The sequence below is a fragment of the Peromyscus leucopus genome, chromosome 8b, assembly GCF_004664715.2.
Source record: "Peromyscus leucopus breed LL Stock chromosome 8b, UCI_PerLeu_2.1, whole genome shotgun sequence".
Classification (NCBI taxonomy): Eukaryota; Metazoa; Chordata; class Mammalia; order Rodentia; family Cricetidae; genus Peromyscus; species Peromyscus leucopus.
In genome coordinates this window covers 45,086,240-45,106,556 of record NC_051086.1, presented here as the reverse complement: position 1 = coordinate 45,106,556, position 20,317 = coordinate 45,086,240, and the positions used below count along the sequence as shown (strand labels likewise).

General features: G+C 50.9%; 1 protein-coding gene and 1 pseudogene across 1 annotated transcript; one reads left to right on the top strand and one right to left on the bottom strand.

Annotated features, from left to right (window-relative positions):
- Positions 1-1,017: 1,017 nt before the first annotated feature.
- Adora2b (adenosine A2b receptor) lies at positions 1,018-19,980 on the bottom strand. The gene is made up of 2 exons (XM_028857084.2): positions 19,505-19,980; positions 1,018-2,046 (listed from the first exon to the last, which is right to left on the bottom strand). The coding sequence occupies exons 1-2, from the start codon at positions 19,837-19,839 to the stop codon at positions 1,383-1,385; spliced, it is 999 nt and encodes a 332-aa protein (XP_028712917.1). The 5' UTR covers positions 19,840-19,980; the 3' UTR covers positions 1,018-1,382.
- LOC114682957 lies at positions 13,582-14,252 on the top strand (annotated as a pseudogene).
- Positions 19,981-20,317: the final 337 nt, after the last annotated feature.

Here is a 20,317-nt window from a genome sequence, read left to right as displayed (position 1 = left end):
GTCTGTAACTCCCATTCCAGGAGGTCTGACACCTTCACACCAATGCACATAAAAAAAAAGTTAAATAAATTATTAAAAAAGGAAAAAACAAAGAGGTAAAGCCACGACAGCCAAGATGCCAGAGGGTCGGGAATTCCCTGTCTAAGTTCTCACCTTTTAGGACCTGAAGAAGTAGACAGGTGGGATAGGTGACTTCACAGCCTAGAGACACCACTCCCTCACCCCATGCACTGCTGTACCCCAAACACCAGCTGTTAGTGAACAGCTGCTGATAAAAAGCCAAAGACATGTTGCAGTGTTCTCTGGTTGGCTGAGCATTATGTTGAGTTGTAGCAAAGAAAAATCAAGATTTCTTTGCTACTTGAGAGACGGCTCTGTATGAGCCTTTTTTTTTTTTTTTTTTTTTTTTTTTTTGGTTTTTCGAGACAGGGTTTCTCTGTGTAGTTTTGCGCCTTTCCTGGAACTCACTCTGTAGAGCAGGCTGGACTCGAACTCACAGAGATCCACCTGCCTCTGCATCCCAAGTGCTGGGATTAAAGGCGTGAGCCACCACCGCCCGGCCCATATGAGCCTCTTTAAGCGGCCTTCACGGTAAGGTGCAGACAGTATATTTATTAAGTACAGCAAGCCAGTGCAGCACCGTGACCGTGCTTTGTACAGTTTTATTTCACTGGCTATAATAGACATGTTTTTGCTTAGTAAAATGTTCACACTGTGGGCTCCAATAAATTTTAACTTGGGAGAGAAGCAACCCCAGTACCTAGGTCTAGAGCAGGATTCCAGTCAAGGAGGGACCCCATTCCTCTGGTTTCCACCTCTAGTATTTTGTGTACATGGAAAATACTGAACTTAGCTTGTTTTTTTAATTACAATTCTACTTCAAAACTTAGGAAAATATCATTCCCTAAATTAATACATAAATACCTGAATTATACTTTAGTTTTCTGGGTTGCTGTCCTGGGAACAAGTATACATTAGTATATAAAGTTTAGTATAGCCAACTTTTTTTCCCATTGCTGTAAGTGAAAAATACTTTTATTTAATAGTTCACAGTGTTTCACAGTAAGGTAAGCTTCAGTCATTTTCTACCATGAATGAGGCAGATTCTTAGAAATAAAAATGTCTTTGGGAATCAATTCAAACCACTGCCATCACCCACACAGCAGAGCAGCTGAGTAGATCCACACATGTATTTGTTAACCGTGGAGGCTACTGATTTGCATATGCATCTTAGCTAGACTTGGGTAACTCCAGGTAAGTACTCAGAAGAGGCAGCTCATCTGCTTGGGAGGTGGAGCCGTCTTTCACAGTGAGAACCAGCCAGTTGTGTTGAGTCCCATTGTTTATTTTAAGCCTTCTTCTCCAAAAGGCCAGAGCCTGGGTCATAAGCCCAGACTAAGAGCAGACTGTGCCCCGGCCTGCCCACTCCCACCTTTGGTATCTGTCTGGCAGAGAACGTAACTGGAGATGATTCTGTGGAAAGTGTGGCGGAAGTCTCGGTTCCTGTAGGCATATACAATGGGATTGACAACTGAGTTGGCATGTGACAGGAGGATGGCAACATTCATCATCCACTTGGGCTTAGCGCTGGCAAGAGCTGGATGGAAAAGAGTAACACAGTTGATGGCGTGCACTGGCAGCCAGCACAGCGCGAAAATGCCTACAATCAGAGCCAGTGACTTGGCGGCATGGATCTCTCGCTGCAGAGTGGGCCTGGAGTGGTCCATCGGTTCCATGCGCTGAAGCTGCTCACAGGCCACCATGAAGATTTTGATGTAGATCACCAACATTATGAGCAGTGGAGGAAGGACACACCCGAAGAAATTGAAATACACCATGTAGCTCATGGAGACCACATTCTCAAAGAGACACCTCACAGGACAGCAGCTCTCATTCATGATTCCATCGCCAAGTTCTGTGCAGTTGCTGGTGACACTGTCTTTACTATTCCAACCCAGGAACGGAGTCAATCCAATGCCAAAGGCAAGGACCCAGAGGACAGCAATGATCCCTCTTGCTCGGGTCCCAGTGACCAAACTTTTATACCTGTTCAAGAGAATATCATCGTTATTGGTCATGTTACAGTATTCCTTAACCAGAGCCCAAAGGTCTGCCTTGCTGGTGTCCCATGGCCCTTCAGCTTTCCCAGCCTTGAAGGTTCGCCCCCGGGGGCACCATGGCCGTCACTTAGCACAGTCAGGAGCAGGTGTGGGCAGCGTTGCTGCAACAGCTCAGTGAGACTGTCATTCTCAGCCAGACACAGCACACACCGTTATCCCAGCACTCGGGAGGCAGGGGCAGGTGGATCGCTGTGAGTTCGAGGCCAGCCTGGGCTACAGAGCGAGTTCCAGGACAGGCACCAAAGCTACACAGAGAAACCCTGTCCTGAAAAAACAAAACAAAAAAACAACAAAAATCCTCCTTCTTGACCCAGTACTTGTTTCTGTTTAGTGATGGACAGCCAGTGACAAAGGTCCAGATGTCTTAGAGGCCCTTTTTAATAGGCTCAGTACTGGCTCATTTAGGTTTCTGAAGGTGCTCTTCGAGCAGTTGAGATACATCAGTGAACAGACATGTCCATGCTCTAATGTTAAAGGACCGACATCATAAGGGGAGACGTAACAAACAGCGAGGAGACTCACAAGCTGACGCTAACAAGGGTCCAAGGGGCCCCCTGCACTCAGGTCCTTTAGGACTCAGGATCTGTGGCTTTTGACAACAGTCATTCTCTCAACACCAGAAGTTCGCTTTAGAACTGGTTGTGATGGGTGCACACTGATGGTCCTCCAATCAGGAGGCTGAGGCCACAAGGCAAAATCTTATCCCACAAAGGGAAATGCCTTCTGCTGACTTCTCTGCAGACTAGAACAGCAGCTCTGCTAATGGTTCATCTGGAGAGAGCCACCAGCACGAGAGTGGCTGAGACTTGGGGCACCAACAGTAACAGCTGGTCCTTAGTCTGTTAGGTATATTTCCCCTCAGCTAGAATGACATCCACTAAGGACAGACCATATCTTGTTGAATTGGTATCCCAGGACCTAGCATGGTGCCCAGCATATAGTCAGTCCTTTTGTTTGTTTGGTTTTTGTTTGTCTTAGTTTGGTGTTGGTTTTTTGAGACAGGGTTTCACTGTGTAGCCCTGGCTGTCCTGGAACTCACTCTGTGGCCATGCTGACCCCAAGTTCAGAATTCCACTTGTCTCTGCCTCCCACGTTCTGGGATTAAAGGTGTGCGCCTCCACAGTCCAGCCATAGTCAGTTCTAAAGCACAGCCATTATGAAAACACCCCCATGCACTACCTGCTAGCAGCAGCTCTGCTGCACCTGTGTTCTAGAACACTCGATGCTGTGGCCCGAGCAGGCAGGACAAGTACAGTCTGCAGACGAAGCCAACTGAGACTTGCTTCATGCATGACAGCTCGTCTCTGCAGCCTCCTCTCTGCCGTGGGCAGCCCAGTTGCTGGGCCTTTACTGCAGGGTGGCCTGCTGAGCTCAGCTGCTCGCTACATTTTTCTTGGCCTTTGATGAAACCTTTTTAAAAAATGTTTCTCCTTGCCCGCGCCTCAACAGCCATGTCAACAGCACAATTAGTCTCTGCAGGGTAACAGAATGCCTCCACAAAGCTAGGCACTCCGGATCCTGTCCGTGAGGAAGCCTGCCTGCACCACAGCTCTGCCCTTGACTCAGCCATGTTAATTTAGTTCAGCTGAACACAGGCCAGCCTTGCAAGGTGCACTGACTGACTATGTGGGGTAAGCACATCCTAGCACTTCCATTCTCTGGTCAGTGACTGGTCAGGTACAAACAAGGAGAGCCTCAGTATAGGACATCATGGAAGACCTTGCCGTGGAAGCTTATGGAGGAGAGGGAGGAGAAAGCCGAACAGTGAGAAGATTCCAGGCAAATGGCTCTCACCTGGGCTTTCAGACAGTGCCAGCTTACAGGCTAGGGGCCGTGGAAGACTTGCAAGTAGTGGTACTGTTCATGTTGCAGAAAGCACCTGGCCACAGCAACTGCGTTTTAGGAGTGCAAGGAGACAGAGAGCAGCTAGAAAACTATTTCAAAATTCAAGAAAATTCTACAGCTCTGGGTCCAGGATTTCAGCCCGGATGATGCAACGGATACTGGAAAAAGAACCAACAGGCCTTGAAGATGGATTAGATGGAGGATGGTGAAGAATCAGGGATGATGCATGGTTTTCAGGGGTTTTCCCCAGTATCCTAACATTCACTGAAACATGATTAAGGGCTAGAAGTGCAGAGATGAAGGTCATGGGAAGAGGATGTTAGTTAACTGATGACGGTGATCTACAGAGAAGCTGCAGAAGGAAAGGGCAGGCTGCGGGGTGTGGCAGCATGCCTGCAATCCTAGCTCTTGAGAGGTGGGGCAGGAAGATCAGGAGTTCGAGGCTATCCCCAGCCTCCCTCCCCCAAAAGAAAGAAGGCTGAGGAAGCAGAAGGATGCAGGGCCTGTGTGAAGGGATGCTGCCTGAGTCGGGGCAGAAGAGAGGGCAAAAAGGCTGGTTTAAGAACAAAGCCTGGGTGGTGGTCACATGGGGCTGTATCTTCTTGAGAATTGTCACTTCACAAAGCTGAGAAAGGGAGAGGCAACTAGGACACAGGACTTGTCACCTCAGGGAGAGATGAGGAGAGCTTGCCAGACAAACAGTAAAGTGGCTTTTGGATCTTAATGGTGGTACCACTTCATATTTGACAAGGCGCAGGCTGGGACCATGGAAGTGGGAGCTGAGAAGGAAGGAGAGGAACTCTGAGGAAGTGAAGGACAGACTGGAGCACTTGAGCTGGGTGAGTAAGTCGTCAAGTGTCTAAGAACGACAGATCCAGGGAGCCAGAGTATGACAGACACCGGATTTGGGACAAGTGTCTGCATACTCCCCTCCAAACAAATTCCAGTAGCAGTACGCAAGCCCCTCCCTTCTCTTTGGGCACACTAGACCCTGAAACTCACATATCCCGCTAACCAAGCACGTCTCGTGGGAGGGGCTATCACTATGAAAAACAAGGCTCGGAGCTTAAACGATTTGCCCACTGCCACTACATCGCATCAACACAAAGCCCATGGGATTGATGGCCAACATTGCCCAAAGTGGTTATTTTCTGTCCAGGACCCCAGCCCTCCCGTGCTCCTATCACGAACCGCAGTTCCCCTTCTTCTGTCGCCCAGCCATGCATCAGCCATGCATCAGTTTCCTCCCCCAGGCACAAGAGCTGCTTGCCAAGTCCTGGAGCCTCTGTTCTGCAAGCAGCAGCCAGGAATCAGGAGGATCAGGACTTGAAGGGCCTCCACCACTCTCTAGGGCAGTGGTTCTCAACCTGTGAATTGTGACCCCCAAGGCTGAATGACCCTTTCACAGAGGTCACCTAAGACTACTGGAAAACAGATATTTACGCTGCAATTCATAACAGTAGCAAAATTACAGCTATGATGTAGCAATGAAAAGAACTTTATGGTTGGGGTCACCACCACATGAGGAACTGTATTAAAGGGTCACAGCCATAGGAAGGTTGAGAACCACGGCCGTAGGGCAAGAGAGCTACAGCCTCTTCACTTAGAGGCACAACCAGCGCCATGACAGGAAACCTCAGCCTTCACAGACATGCACCTGGACCTGAGTGCAGGGAAGAGAAAAGGCAGGTGTCCCTGTGCTGGATGGACACTGGAAGGGCTGACCCCTGGGGACCCTAACACCTCAAAGTTTCGGTCCCCTCCGTTTGTGTTCCGTTCTCTCCCCGGCCCCCATTATTTGCAGCAGGAGCTACACTTGGTTCCCTGTGCACAAAGGGTTCTTAGAAAATCCGTGAGTACGTGTTTGTGGCCATGTTCACAAAATTTCCCGAGAGGCCACATCCTTCCATTCCCTGGTCCTTTGCCAATCAGTGTTCTGCCATGGAGGGCACCAAACGCCGTGGTGAGACCAGGACGCCTACCCCAAGAACATGACAGACGGGGGACAGGCAGTGAGGAGTAAATGCAGGCAGCCTCATTCCAATCAAGGCAGGAACAAGTCCAGCCTGTGTCGTCCACATTAAAGGGATGTCCTGGGAAAGCGCAGACTCTGGCAAATGGTTGTAACTGTGTCCAGATCCTCCTTATAAAGCTCATTAGCTAAGGGGATTGGAGACACAGTCACACAGAAGACTCAACAATAAGCAGTGTGACTGCTGATTACATAAGGAAGGGACCGAGGGACTGGCCAAGGGCTGCGTAACAAGTGCTGACCTACCGGAACAGGGTTCTGCAGCTCAAACCAGACCACCTTCCAGCTCTCAGGAGGCCTCCTGTTCTGAGGCCCTGGACAGTGACATAGTCCGTCCAGTGCAGCCTGAGCCCTCTCCTAAACTGTGGCTCTGGAGCCCACCTCCCAGCCGCAGCTGTGATTTACAACACAGACTTACAGGGCCGGGGAGCTAGGATGGGACTCAACAGGCACCTACATAATGGGGCCCCATGTTCCATCCCGAGCCCTGCCACAGAGCACTTCCTAAATGCACACTGCTAAGTGAATACATGCTGAGACCCATCACTGCTGCTGAGCTGTTGAGGGCTCGCTCTTCATAGTCTTGTCCACAAGCGCCACTCTCCAGTAAATAACAGACATTTCTGTTGGAAGACAGTATATAGCTTTTTGTTTTTTGAGACAGAATCTCATTTTGTCCAGGCTGTCCTGGAATTCTCAGGTCAGCCTCAAACCTAGGGTTTGTTTATTTGTTTGTTTGTTTGTTTGTTTTTTGGGGTTTGTTGTTGGTTGGTTGGTTGGTTTTTTTGTTTTTTTGCCTCAACCTCCTGAATGCATGCTGGAAATAAGATGTGTGCCATCAAGCTTGCTGCTAAGTACATACATACTTAGAAAGCTTCCGTTCTCTTAATCGACACACACACACACACAAACAGGACAGAGGTGAAAAATGGGTTAGGGCATACCACTCAGACCACAACTTTGTAGCTAGAGTACTCTCAAAATTATTAGGGCCAACTGTGCTCATAGTCCAGCGGGCCTAGCAGCTGCCAGAGTACATATTTTAAAAACATCAAAAGGTTGACTGGGGATCCCAGCCAAACATTTACCAGAGAGATATGGTACAGCTGGAAGAGGAGCTCTGAACAGGGCACTGTAGCTGTGCTGGGCATGGAAGCGGGCTGGCGTGTACAAGGTGGGGTGCAGCTTTCCAAGGAAGGGGTGCCAGGCACAAGCAGTTTGTATCCTCATCGTCCCTGAAAGCCCACTGGGCCCCTCCTGCAGGCAGGCCCGTCCCCGCGTTCTGCCCAGGCACAGTCATGTACAGAGCAAACATCCTGCTCTCACTCACCGTCACCCATGAATTAATTCACAGGACAGGGGTTTACATGGAAGCAGAGAAAGTCACACTGAAGTATACCACTGTGTTCCTTGGCACCCCGGTATTGCCCAGATCACCTCCCCCCCAGGTACCCACATGTCACTGGACATTCTCTGTCCCTCCCAACTGAACAGGCTCCTCAACAGTAGAGACGAGCCTGTTCCCTATTCCATCCACGGCCAGCACTGTACCCAGAAACAAATGCCAAAGAACCTGGCTTATAAAAAGAGACCGGAACACCACCATCTTGACCACATAAGTGGACTTGACATTCACTTGTAGCTGTACTTGGGGTTCTGTGACAAGGGGCTAAAGGGTAACTTACATTGATTAAGAACAACTCATTATTTCTGAAACCAGAGGCTGCTGGTGTGTGTGTGTGTGTGTGTGTGTGTATGAGATATACACAGAGCATACATACATATCTGTGTGTTGTGTTGTTTTGGTTTTTTTGGTTGGTTGGTGTTTTTGGTTTTTGGGGTTTTTTTTTTGTCAACTTGACACAAGCTAGAGCATCTGGAAAGAGGAAACCTCAATTGAGAAAAAGCCTCCAACATATTGGCCTGTAGGCAAGTCTGTGGGGCATTTTCTTGATCAATGATGGATATGGGAGGGTCAGACCAATGTGGATGGTGCCACCCCTAGGTAGGTGGTCCTGGGTATATAAGAAAGCAGGCTGAGCAAGCCAGTAAGCAGTGTTCCTCCATGGTCTCTGCTTCAGCTCCTGCCTCCAGGTCCTCTCCTGGCTTCCCTCAGTGATGGGCTGTATATAGGCTGGGAGATGACTAAACCTTTTCCTGGCTATACAGAGAAACCCTGTCTGGAAAAAAAGAAAAAAGAAAGAAAGAAAATGAAAGGAAAGGAAAAGAAGGAAAGAAGGAGGAAAAGGAAGGAAGGAAGGAAGGAAGGAAGGAAGGAAGGAAGGAAGGAAGGAAGTCGGAAGTTCTTGTTCCAGCAATAGAAAGCAAACTAAGACAACTGGCATATTTGAGGTGAGCAACATCTGAACATCTGTGCCTGGAGGGAAGGCTGACGTCTGTAGATGGAGTTTCTCTGTCTCGGCAGCCACTCAGAGTTATTATTAATTATAAATGCTCAGTCGATGGCTCGGGCTTGTTAATAGCTCACTCTTACATTTTAAATTAACCCGTATTTCTTATCTACCCTCTGCCATGTGGTGGTGCCTTCTTTCAACACAGCACGTTCATCTTGCTTCCCTCTGCATTTCCCAGGACTCTGCCCTTCTTCTTCCCAGCATTCTCTCTGCCCTGAAAATCCTGCCTAGCTATTGGCCAATCAGCTCTTTATTAAAAATGAGAGCAAAACATTTTCACAGTGTATAGAAAGATTATTTCACAGTAGATGTCACCCAGGAGCCTGCGTCTGAAAAGAGAGGTCCCAGATAAAGCCACACGGTCAACCGGAGGACCCGGCCAGTCAAGAGCCTGAAGCTAGAGATGGACCCAGATCCAGTTAATGAGCCAGGCTATATTGCTAATGACTTCTGGAAATGCCAAAGAGAGGAGAGACTCAGTTTCCTGGAACAGCATCAATCAGTCCCCATCACTCAATTCCCTCAGCTTCTCCCATAAACCTCTCAGGACATTCCATATAGAATCCTGAGCTACTGGCAACAAGCCAGTCCACCCACAGACTAGCTGACAGCTTAACAAGCTACAAATAGCAAAGAAAATAGCTGCAAAGTTGCAGAGAGAGGCCAAGAAACCCTGGGGACTCACAGGAGACAGTCACTGTAGGAGACACAGTGAGGAAGACTCGGCAGGGAAGTGGTGTGACATTCCAGCAGGGAGCACATGCGCAGAGGCCTCAGCAGTTAAGTTCCAAGAGGTGAGGGGTCCTGGAAGCCAGGGCAGACACACAGGGAGGGGGCATGGGAGACAGAGCATTGAGCAGACACAAGGCTCCAGGGCAGAGTGAGCAGGGCCAGATTCACAGCTACGGTGTGGAAATCCACAGTGCAAACAGATGTCATCTGCAGAGAGTCACTTTGGGAAGTCTGTGGCTGGTGGGCCTGAAGATGCAAACCAAAGAAGGGACATTGGCAGATACAAGGAAGGGGTGTTGAGCAAGAACCTCCATATGGTAGGAGACAGGGCAGTGCTGGGCTGCAACAAGCAGGAGGGGCTGCACCCCAACAGTGAAGGACCAGTGAGCACCAACTTCTCCATGGTTCACACCCAACTACACTTCCTAGCTTGCAGATCCAACCTAGGCCTGGAACACACCTGGGCCACGAGCTCCCCAACACTTCCACCTACCCCCTAATTTTCAGAGCAGACCACACTGGTGCCCAGAAACCTGGGAGTTGGCCTGGGCTTACTCTTGGACCACCACCATCTGCCCATGTCACCAAGCCCCTTTGAACCCGTCTCCTGGATTCCCATCTTCAGCTACAGGCACACCACTTAACATTGCCCACTAGATCTACCAGTCCTTCTAAATGGCTCCCCAATCTACGGTGACAGCGCCCACATTCCCATTCCACCTACTGCCAACCTGGGTCACTAACTGGATCTGGGTCCATCTCTGGCTTCAGGCTCTTTACGGTTGGCTTTACTTGGGACCTCCCTTTTCAAACTGTCAGGCTCCTGGGTAATGTCAGGCAGACATCAGCCTTCCCTCCAGGTACAAATTTTCAGATGTCACTTATCTCAAATATGCCATCTCCATGGCCTCTGCCACAATCACACTTCCTTTCTTCCTTGCCTGGATGACACCTGGCTTTCCTACATAACCTTGTCCCTTCCAGTCCATCCAGCTGTCCATCAGAGTGGCTTTAAAATGAAGATCTATTATCACAAAATTCCTGATTTAAATTCTACACTTGAGGGACTGGAGAGATGACTCAGCAGTTGAGAGCACTGACTGCTTCTGCAGAGGACCCAGGTTCGATTCCCAGCACCCACATGGAAGCTCACAATCTCAGTCCTAGGGGATCTAACAACCTCTCCTAGATTCAGCAGGCATCAGGCACGCACGTGGTACACAGACATGCATGCAGGCAAAGCACACATACACATAAAATTAAAATAAAATAGTTTTAAAAATTAAAAAAAAAATTTCCATTTCAACCAGCTATGGTAGTGCAGATCTGTAATCCCGGCACTGGAAGGCAGCGCCACTGTGGGTGCTTACCCAGCATCATGAAGCCCAACACCTCATAAAGCAGGAGTGGTGTCACGCACCTGTAACTCCTGCACTCAAGAGCAGGAGGAAGTGAAAGGTGAGCCCAGGCTAGCCTGCACTGTAAGACACTGTCTCTAAAGAAATCAGTAAATAATTCCACATTGGCGTGTGTGTCTCACCTAGTTATCTCGTCTCGCAAAATCACAGTGAACTGACAGGAAAGACACAAAAGAAAACTCATAATCATATTGAAACCAGAGTGGAGGGTATGAGAAAACGAGGAGCTTTGGTGAGTGTCTACAGAAAGGAGGCAGGCAAGTCATCATGGTGGACATGGAATCCTCAATTAGAAATGCAAATGGTGGGGGTGGGAGGCTCCAGCTTAATCACCAACAGGGATTGGAAAAGCATTTAGGGACAGAAGCCAAGAGTGACAGCCTGTGCACCCACTTCCTGGGCTGCCTGGTCTCCTAGGTGCTGTGGCCTCTGCCACTTCGTTCTCTCCCTACCCTGCCTGGAGCTGGAGATCCAGTTGATGGAGAATGGGGTGGAAACATTTTGACTATGTCCACTCTTCCATATGAAAGAATCCAAACCCACCGAATCCAAAAACCTTTCTAAAAGCAAATTCCAGGCGAGCATACGGCATATGTGTAAAGCACAGCCACTTGGGAGGTGGGGACAAGGGGATCGGGAGTTCGAGGACAGCCTGGGCTATTTGAGCCATCCTGATTCAAAATAAATAAATCAAGGAAAAGTTCCAAAAAGGTAACTTTATGAGAAGGTGTCAGGTTTGTTAGCAAGCCTAGTGACCTGAGTTCAGGCTGTGGGATCCAAGTGGTAGAAGAGAACCAACACCTGCAAGTTGACCTTGACCCTCCATGTGCACACCGTGGCATGCACACGCCCACAAATAAGTACATGTAAAACAAGATGGTGGCGCACCACCGAGGGCCAGTGGAAGCCGGTAGGAGGAAGTCCAGTGACAAAATGGATCTGGAGGGCTGCCCCAGCAGAAGGGCTGGCGCTGGTCAAAGAAGGGAGTGTGTTTGCTCTCCTTTCAGGGCCCTTCTGGGTGTTGACTTCTGTGCCACCCCCAACACACACACACCTCCTAGGTCCGTTAGTGACCCACCTTTAAGACCCCCAGGAAGCCTCCAGGCCCTCTGTGACCTGCCCAGCCCCACCCCCTGTGCCTAGTGCAAGCACCGGGACTCCCCTCTGCTCCTTTGCATAGGCTCCAGGCACACCCCAATGCCCTCCCTTCCCATGAGCCCCACACACACCTCAAGCATGAAGCCTCTAGAGAAGTTTTACACCCCTTCAGCTAAACTGTTCTCAACTTTGACTCTGTCTGAAGAGGCGCACTTGTTAGCTGTCATTGAGACTTGCAGCCACTGGCGGGGTCTCCAGCCTGTTAGCCCGAGACAAGAGTGGATCATGGCAACGCCGTTAAGGGAGAGCGAACACACTCCAGTCGATTCCTGAAGGTTGGGGATGAGTTGGAAGTAGTAGGAAAGGCTGGCCCATAGACCCCTGAACTGAAGAAAGAGGAAGGAAGGATATGATCCCTACAGCCCTTCGGCTGCTGCTGGAGTTCTGAGTGCAAGCATGCTTGGATCAAATGCAGCTTCCTTTTTTGAGTCATATTTCTCTTCAGCTCTCACCCAACCTCTCCATTGCAAGCAACACTTGAGGGTCCGCGTCGCAATCTGCTGGTACCCTGTTCATCTGCCATCAAGGAGTGTTCTTACAGAACCCCGGTGGTGGTGGTGGTGTTTTTATTCTTTTGCTGTTTGGCTCTTTTTGGGGGCTCACCACCCAGCTCTCAAATAAATCACACATGGAGGCTTATTCTTAACTATAAATGCCTGGCCTTAGCTTGTTTCTTGACAGCTTTTCTTAACTTTAAATTATCCCATCTACCTTTTGCCTCTGGGCTTTTTCCTTTTCTTCTATAGATCTTATTTCCACTCTTACTCTGTGGCTGGCCCCCGATGTCCTCCTTGATCCCTCTTGCTCTTCTTTTCTCCCAGGTTTCTCCTTCTATTTATTCCATCTTCCTGCCAGCCCCACCTATCCTTTCTCCTGCCTTGCTATTGGCCGTTCAGCGCTTTATTAGGCCATCAGGTGTTTTAGACAAAGTAACACAGCTTCACAGAGTTAAACAAATGCAACATAAACAAAAGTAACACACCTTAAAATAATATTCTGCAACACGGGATGTCTGGCTTCTTTCCCTGTTGCTATCTTCATGCTGTTTGGGGCTCCCAGGAAAGCAGGCTCATGCAGCCCAGATGTTCTGTGTGATCCCAGGCTAGACAACTCTGGGCCTCATCTTTGAAGTGCCTGCCCCGCAGAGTTCTCAAGACTAGCCAGGAGGAGGCATATAAGGTATAAACCCACCCATAGAAAGGGCTTTAATAAAGTGTGGCTGCTGTTCACAAATGGAAAACTCCAGTGTACAAGACGACTGAGGGCGTGTGTTGAACACCTCTGGGCGGGGCACACCCATACTGTCACAGGACAGATGGAAGAGACACTGAGACAGTCCTGCCAGCGGCTGTGAGTTAGGACCCGCAAGGCTGCAGACCTGGTGCATGTGGAAGGAATGCAGACTGTCTTGAGAAAATGTTGTTTCCTTTGTCCTTCTGGGGTTCTCTACAGGAACAGAACTTTTAGAATGAACACACACACATACAGGGTTATTTATACATATATAAATATCATATATATGTGGTCAAGAATCGAGTAGTTCGGTTCACGAGGCTGGATGTCTCAGCTGGTCTTCAGCATTTGCTTGAATCCTCAAGAAGTAGGCTCTAATGCCAGTGAAGGAATGGACTTGCCAGCGAGAGCAAGCAGGCAAAGAGCGAGCTTCCTTCTTCCATGTCCTTTATATAGGCTGCCAGCAGAAAGTGTGGCTAGATTAAAGGTGGATCTTCCCACCTCAAATGATTTAATTAAGAAAAAGTCCCTCGTTCTTTGCACCTTTCCTGGAACTCACTTGGTAGCCCAGGCTGGCCTCGAACTCACGGAGATCCGCCTGCCTCTGCCTCCCGAGTGCTGGGATTAAAGGCGTGCGCCACCACCGCCCAGCTAAAGTCCCTCGCTCTTTCTCTTTTGGTCCTAGGCACTTTGGGAGCTGCCGGTTACCATTCAGACATGGCCAAGTCCAACAACCACGCCACACACAACCAGTCCTGAAAACAGCACATAAGTGTCACTAAGAAACCCTGGTCACAAAGATGATGGAACCTCTGGGGAACAGACGTTTTGCTAAGAAGCAAGAAAGGCCTGAGGAAGACGCAGGCCAACGATGTGAAGGCAGTGGGTGCGCGTGCAGAGGCTGTCAGAGCCCTCGTGAAGCCCAAGGCGGCTAAGCCCAAGCTGCCAACCGGCCCAGGCTGCGAGCTCAGCCGTCTTGCTTTCTTCGCTCACCCCGAGCTGGGGAAGCGGATTAGAAGCTGCATGGCCAAGGGTCACAGGCTCTGCCAACCAGAGCCCAAGGTTCAAATCAAGGCAGAGGCCTCCGCCCCAGCTCAGGCCCAGGCCCAAGCCTCAGCTGCAGCTCAGGCTCCCAAAGGTGCCCAGGCCCCTGTGAAGGCCCCATAGAAAAGGTTTCTATCTGCCAAAGTGAAGACAAATGGACTCGTATGACACACCTACACACTGTTTGCAGATGATCAGTGGCCTATGTTGTTTTTACAAATAAACCTGAGGCAAGATCTATAAAAAATAAAATAAAATAAAGGAGGAAAGGAAGGAAGGAAGAAGAAAAAGTCCCTTGCTGGGTGGCAGTGGCGCATGCCTTTGGGAGGCAGAAGCAGGGGAATCTCTGTGAATTCCAAGCAAGCGTGATCTACAGAGTTCCAGGACAGTCAGGGCTGCACAGAGAAACCCTGTCTCTAAAAATGGGGGGCGGGGAGGGAGGAAGAGAGGAGAGGAGGAGGGAGGAGAGAGGAGAGGAGAGAAGAGAAGAGAAAAAAGTCCCTCGCAGGTGTCCCCAGCTGCCTGAGTCTTAATTAATTCCAGATGTAGTCAGGTTGACAACCAAGAATCACAACCTCCCACCAGTTCATTCTCCAGACAGCCACAGGCGGCACCCGTGCTTTTCAGAACAGGATGTAGATGGTGGTTTAAGGTGCAAAACCATTTCCTGGCATGGCTGCCCCTGGGCCATGGTCCTTCCAGACAAGCTCAGTGGCTACAGGCTGTGGCATTCTGGGTGCAGCTCTGCACCTCACTCCATTCAAGAGGGGAGAGAGCCTGTGATGGGCAGAAGGACCGGTCTCCTCTCACCCCTCAGGGGAAACTGAACAGCTGGAGTGCCTGCTAACCTCCCCTCCATCACCCCATGCCTGGACATTGCCATGCGCTCCTGATGGCTGGCTGGTTACTTCAGGCCTGACTTCTCTAGCAGCCTGAGGACAGGAGTTTCAGGTGTCCTCCTGAGTGTGTGACCTCAGTTCCAGCCTGGTTTTAAGATAGACTTGAGGAAGTCTCCTACCCGATCCCACCTGCTGCCTGCCATATTGGCCACGATCCTGTCAGCAACAGAGCCACGAGATCAGACAAGAGCCGACGATGGTCCTTGTTGCTGGGTTTAAGGTGGGTGCTCCAGGCCTGGAGATGGAGCAAAGCCCCCTGGGTACTAACAACGAAGGATAAACAAGACAAAGCAACACCCAGTTCTGGGTAACTCTGGGCCAGCACCTAAAGCCGGAGCCAGGACCTGCAGGCCACACCCCAGAATCTGTAGCTACCTGCCCTCAGCCAGTGGCACCTGCTGCTCACCTAGCTTTCCCACCATCCCCAGGCCCTGTACCACCCTATCCTTGTGCAGGCCTGTGAGGGATCTCTGACGACACGGGTTCCTCCATTCAAGTGTATTGAAACAGCTAGGTACGGCGGTGAACTCCTGCAGTGCCCAGGGGTTCCAGAGCAGATTGACACATTAGCCTTTGTTTCTAGAAACAGACGGGCTAGCTCTTCTCTCCTCTTACCAGAGGGCTCTGCCGTCTCCGGCCCTCCTTCCCCTGCCTTTTTATTTCCCCCACTGTTCTTAGAACATACATTCCTACCTTCCAGACAGAACATGGTAACACACACACACACACACACACACACACACACACACACACACACAGCGTGTGACAGAGAATAGAAGGAAGGACGCACATGGTCCTTTCATTATCCAGTAGACACATCTCCCTCCAAAACACTGTCCTTCAGCACCTCCAGAAAAACAATCTTGTCAGCTCTTCCAGAGAGTCAACCATGGTAAAAGGGAAACTGAGTCCACTGAGCAAAGGAAGGAAGGCCCCCAGAGTGGCACAAAAGGGAACAGGATTAGACTAGGCCAGGAGGAAGTACTCCTGTGGGCACCAGCCGGAAGCAGCCACAGGATGAAGTGAGAGCCAGGGGTTGCTATGGGCAGAGTCGTGGCTCACCTCCCACAGCCTCCAGATTCCACCTCAGCTCTGCTCTGCATATCCCCAGCACAGCCCATTTCAAGAGGTTCCCTGCATGGGAGTCTCCAGCAGTGCAGAAGGCAGGACCTGTCTGCCTGTGGACACCCTTCACGCTAAGGGAAAGGGCACAGCCTAAGGTAAGCAATCTGTTCTTTTTCGAATGAGCACAAAAGGATCATGTTTATGCCTAACACCGCCTCTGGGCTTTCTCAGGCTACATCACTCCTTCATGTTAGTGAACATCAAGGCCCGTCCACGGGAGCCAGGGCTCCTAGAGCATGACACCATCAGAGCCATTGAGTCAAGGGTTTGTTTTGCTCAGGTAAGAGATGTGCTGATCTAAGCATTCCATGCTCACAGCCTGGGCATCACCTGCTTGACTTCCTGAGAGAGACACACCACCTCCTAAACAGGATATTGAAGGAAAAAAAAAGGATTTGGTTTATTTATTTTATATTTTTAAGTGTGTGTGCCCAATTGTAGGTATCTGAAGAGGCCAGAAGAGGGTGTTGAATTCCCCAGAGCTAAAAGTACAGGTAGTTGTAAGCCAACCTGATGTGGGTTGATAGGAACTGAAATCTGGTCCTCTGGAAGAGCAGTATGTGATCTTAATCCCTCACCACTTTTTTTCCTTTTTTCTTTTTTTTTTTTTCTTTTTTGAGACAGGGTCTCCCACTGTATCTCAGGCTGGTTTGGGACTAGAACTCACTATGTAACCCCAAGCTAGCCTCAAACTGGTGATTATCTTCCTGCCTGGGGCTTCCTGAATGCCTAGCCTGGCTCCTTAGCGGGGTACTTCAGTCTTGATGCCCATCTGTAGCTCCATGGCCCCAAGGAGGGTCTCAGAACCAACTCAGTGCTTGGGGTAATTCAGACCCAGCCCGTGATAAACAAGAGAAGCCAAGTTTCAAAACCTGCCTGATATTTGGAGGGCTCTAACTTTTGATATACATAGCAGACCCAGGGTAGATATTAATGTTGGAGACATTTATACACCCTACCTACCCCACAGACCCTGATTCAGCAAGACCCAGTTGGGTCCTGTAATCTGCATTTTTTTTTTCCAGACAAGGGTCTTGCTCTTGCTCAAATTAACCGTGAACTCCTGGGCTCCAGCAATTCCCCTGCCTCAGCCTTCCTGAGTAGCTTCAACTACAGCCATGTTGCCACAGAGCTCAGCTCAAAGTAACCTACATTCCCTGTTCCCGAATAGGGGTGTGCTTTGAACTGCTGAGGGCAGGAGGTCCACCGCACACACACACACACACACACACACACACACACACACACACACACACACACACCACTTCTCAGGGAAGGGTGAGAGCCCGGTATGCGTCTCAACCTCCCACAGTGCGAGCTGGGGTCGTAGCAGGTTAGATACTCCTATCTGCCTGGGTGTGGATGGGATACTGCCGTGCAGCTTTCCAGACCCCTGAGGACAGGCCCTCGTGCGTGCACAGTGGAAGCACATCTGGCACCTCCACACTGGTCCCCCCCTTCACCTCCCACTGCCCCCCCACTCTTAGCAAATGCAAAGGAGAAGTAGAGAGAGCCTGTGATTCACAACTGTTTCCCCTTAAGACACCCACACCCACTTTCTTCAAGACCCGCCCAGCACAGCCCAGGACAAGAACTAACAGATTTAAACATTAATGGAACTTCCTGCTCCGGTCACGTGGCACAAGAGATCCTTGGAGTGGGTCCTGGGTGAGCTGCCCTGTATTTGGGGCTCTGCCAGGGGCAAGCCCAAAGGGCTTCCCCTAGATAGACAACTCAAGCTGGGGGCATGTGACTGCTCTGCTCTATGGGGGCGGGAAAAAAAAGTTCAAAAAGCCATCAAGTATGGGAGGTAAGAGACAAGAACAGACCCGCAAGAATGGAGAGAAGAGAAGGCTGTGTGGGTCCAGGCTCAGGAATCCCTGGGCTACAGGACACCTGGTGGGATGTGTGAAGCCTCCTAGTCAGATGCCAAGGGCAGTGGGTATGGAACACACACACATACACACACACACACACACACACACACACACACACACACACGCACGCAGGCAGGGGACCCAAGACATCTACCTACAGGGACCAGGCTCATCACATCTATTACAAGGGCTTGTGGGAACTTCCTGCTGATCAATTCCGCAAACACATTTCTCCTACAAACACCAGCTTACTGCAGACAAGACCCTCCTCTAGAAATAGCAAGAGGGTCTTCTTCATGTTTCTCAAATACTCGTGGGGTACTTGGCCCTGTGAGACAGGTGGACGGCACGGGGAAGGCACAGTGCCAGCTCTGAGTTTAAGTCACGGCTCTGCCACGCATCCGCCACGCATCCAGCACGCAGCATCCTGAACCAGACCCTCATCTCCCTGGGCCACACCCCTCACCTACAGGATGCAGGCAACAGCACCTGTCCTCTGGACAGGGTGAGGATTAAAACATGTACATTTAATTGGAGTTGCCTGTCCCAGTCGGAACTCAGTGGATTCTTCCCTTTCTCTCCCTACTCTCGGGACTTGGTTTCCTCATCTCAGTTCCAAATCTAAAGAGATCCAAAGCTCACCTCAGAAACGCTAAAGGGCCCAGGCACACTAACAAGCATCAACAAACTCAACTTTAAATTTATTAGCTGCAACTGGAAGCCATATTCCCTACTAACTGGCTCCCTACCCTGAATCCTGTTGTCTCGGTGTGGAAAAAGGGAGAAAGTGGCTTAGGCACATTCGGAGGAAGGAAGGGCCTCTTCGGGCAGCTGGGCACCGCAGCGGTATACAAATAAGGTTACACAATGGGCTAGAGACTCGAAGGCTGCTTGTTGGTGTTCAGTGAACCAGTAAGTACAGTAGCTCTTTAAAATTCTGGGAGTAATCTGAGTCACTGCGGAGCTGGTAGGGACCAACGCTCCTAGAGTTCCCCACCAAAGTTAAGCGGCACTTTTTCCTTAGATCTGCCTAGCCGCCTCATTTCGAAGTAGGCACCTTCTAAAGCTGGGTCGTTAGTACCGTGTGCCTTACAACAGTACCAATTCCCAGCGTCCAAAGTTGCCTTGCTCTTAGTTGAAGTTTTTCCTGGCCCATTACGCACAGGACAGCGCTTGGCAGCTGCTCTGATCCCCGTGCGGGGCTAACAGGGCTGGGAAGGTGCATCTTTCTTTCCTCACGAGGGTGGAGATGCAATCACCAAACCTTCCCGAGCTTGAGCTTTCTGAGCCTGTGGCGGGCACTTCCAAAGAGTCCCCAAGGGTGTCCTTATTTAGATCCCCTAAGCTGGGAGTGACTGGAGCATCCCTGACGCCTAAGAGGCGCCCAGCCGGTGGCCTGTTCTGCCGCTCCAGGAGGGTCTCAACAACCCGCAGTGGAACATGCATCGAAGGAGGTGGTTGGCATCCTCCACGCCAGAACCTCTCCGAATGCCTGGTGTACTCCTAATCTGGCCCGTCTGAGGTCCCAGAAGGTAGAACCGTGGGCCTGGACTAGGTGTCCCTCTGTAGAACTCTAAACCGGCCCGGGCTGGGAAGATTTGCCTCACCTGAGCGGGACGAGAATGGCCAGATACCTGTCGACTGCCACGGCCAAGAGACTGAAGATGGAGCTCTGTGTGAGCACCAGCACGAAGCTGGCGAGGAAGAGGCAGCTGTAGAAGTCCGTGCAGAAACCCAGGCTGATGGTGATGGCGAAGGGGATGGCGAAGAGTCCCACGGCCACGTCGGCCGCCGCCAGAGACACCAGGAAGTAGTTGGTGGGAGTCTGCAAAGCACTCGAGGCGCCCACCGCGGCGCACACCAGCACGTTGCCCGCCACCGCCAGAGCGGCGATGACCAGTTCCAGAGCCACGTACAGCGCGTCCTGCGTCTCCAGCTGCATGGCCGGGCCAGCCGGGCCCGGGGCTTCGTCTACCGGGGCTGCGCGGGTCGCAGGACAGTCACTACGGCGCCGCCAGGCATGGCCTCAGCGCCTAGACCGCGCGTCCGGAGCCGGGTCTAAGCCTCCTAGTCCGTGCGCTCCGACGGGTGCGGGGGCGTGGCCTTGCGGGGGCGTGGCCTTGCAGAGGCGGCGCCCACTGGCCGCCTGCCAAGAGCCCGCCTTAGTCCCGCCCTTCTACCCGGGTCCGTGCTCTAGCTGCTGGTTAGCTCCGGGAAGAACGAATTCCCTAAATTGCCCTCGGGCGGGGGCACACGAAAACACATCTCAAGGCTTCTCCAACTCCCACCCTGGCGCGAGGTCCTAGCCTTCACCTAGCCCCGATCCCGAGCTGCGAGCCCTGGGCCGACTGCCCTGCGGGGCCTGCAGACCCCGCCACACCCGAGCTGCCCCCCAGGTCCGGCCCGGGCTCCCTCTCGGC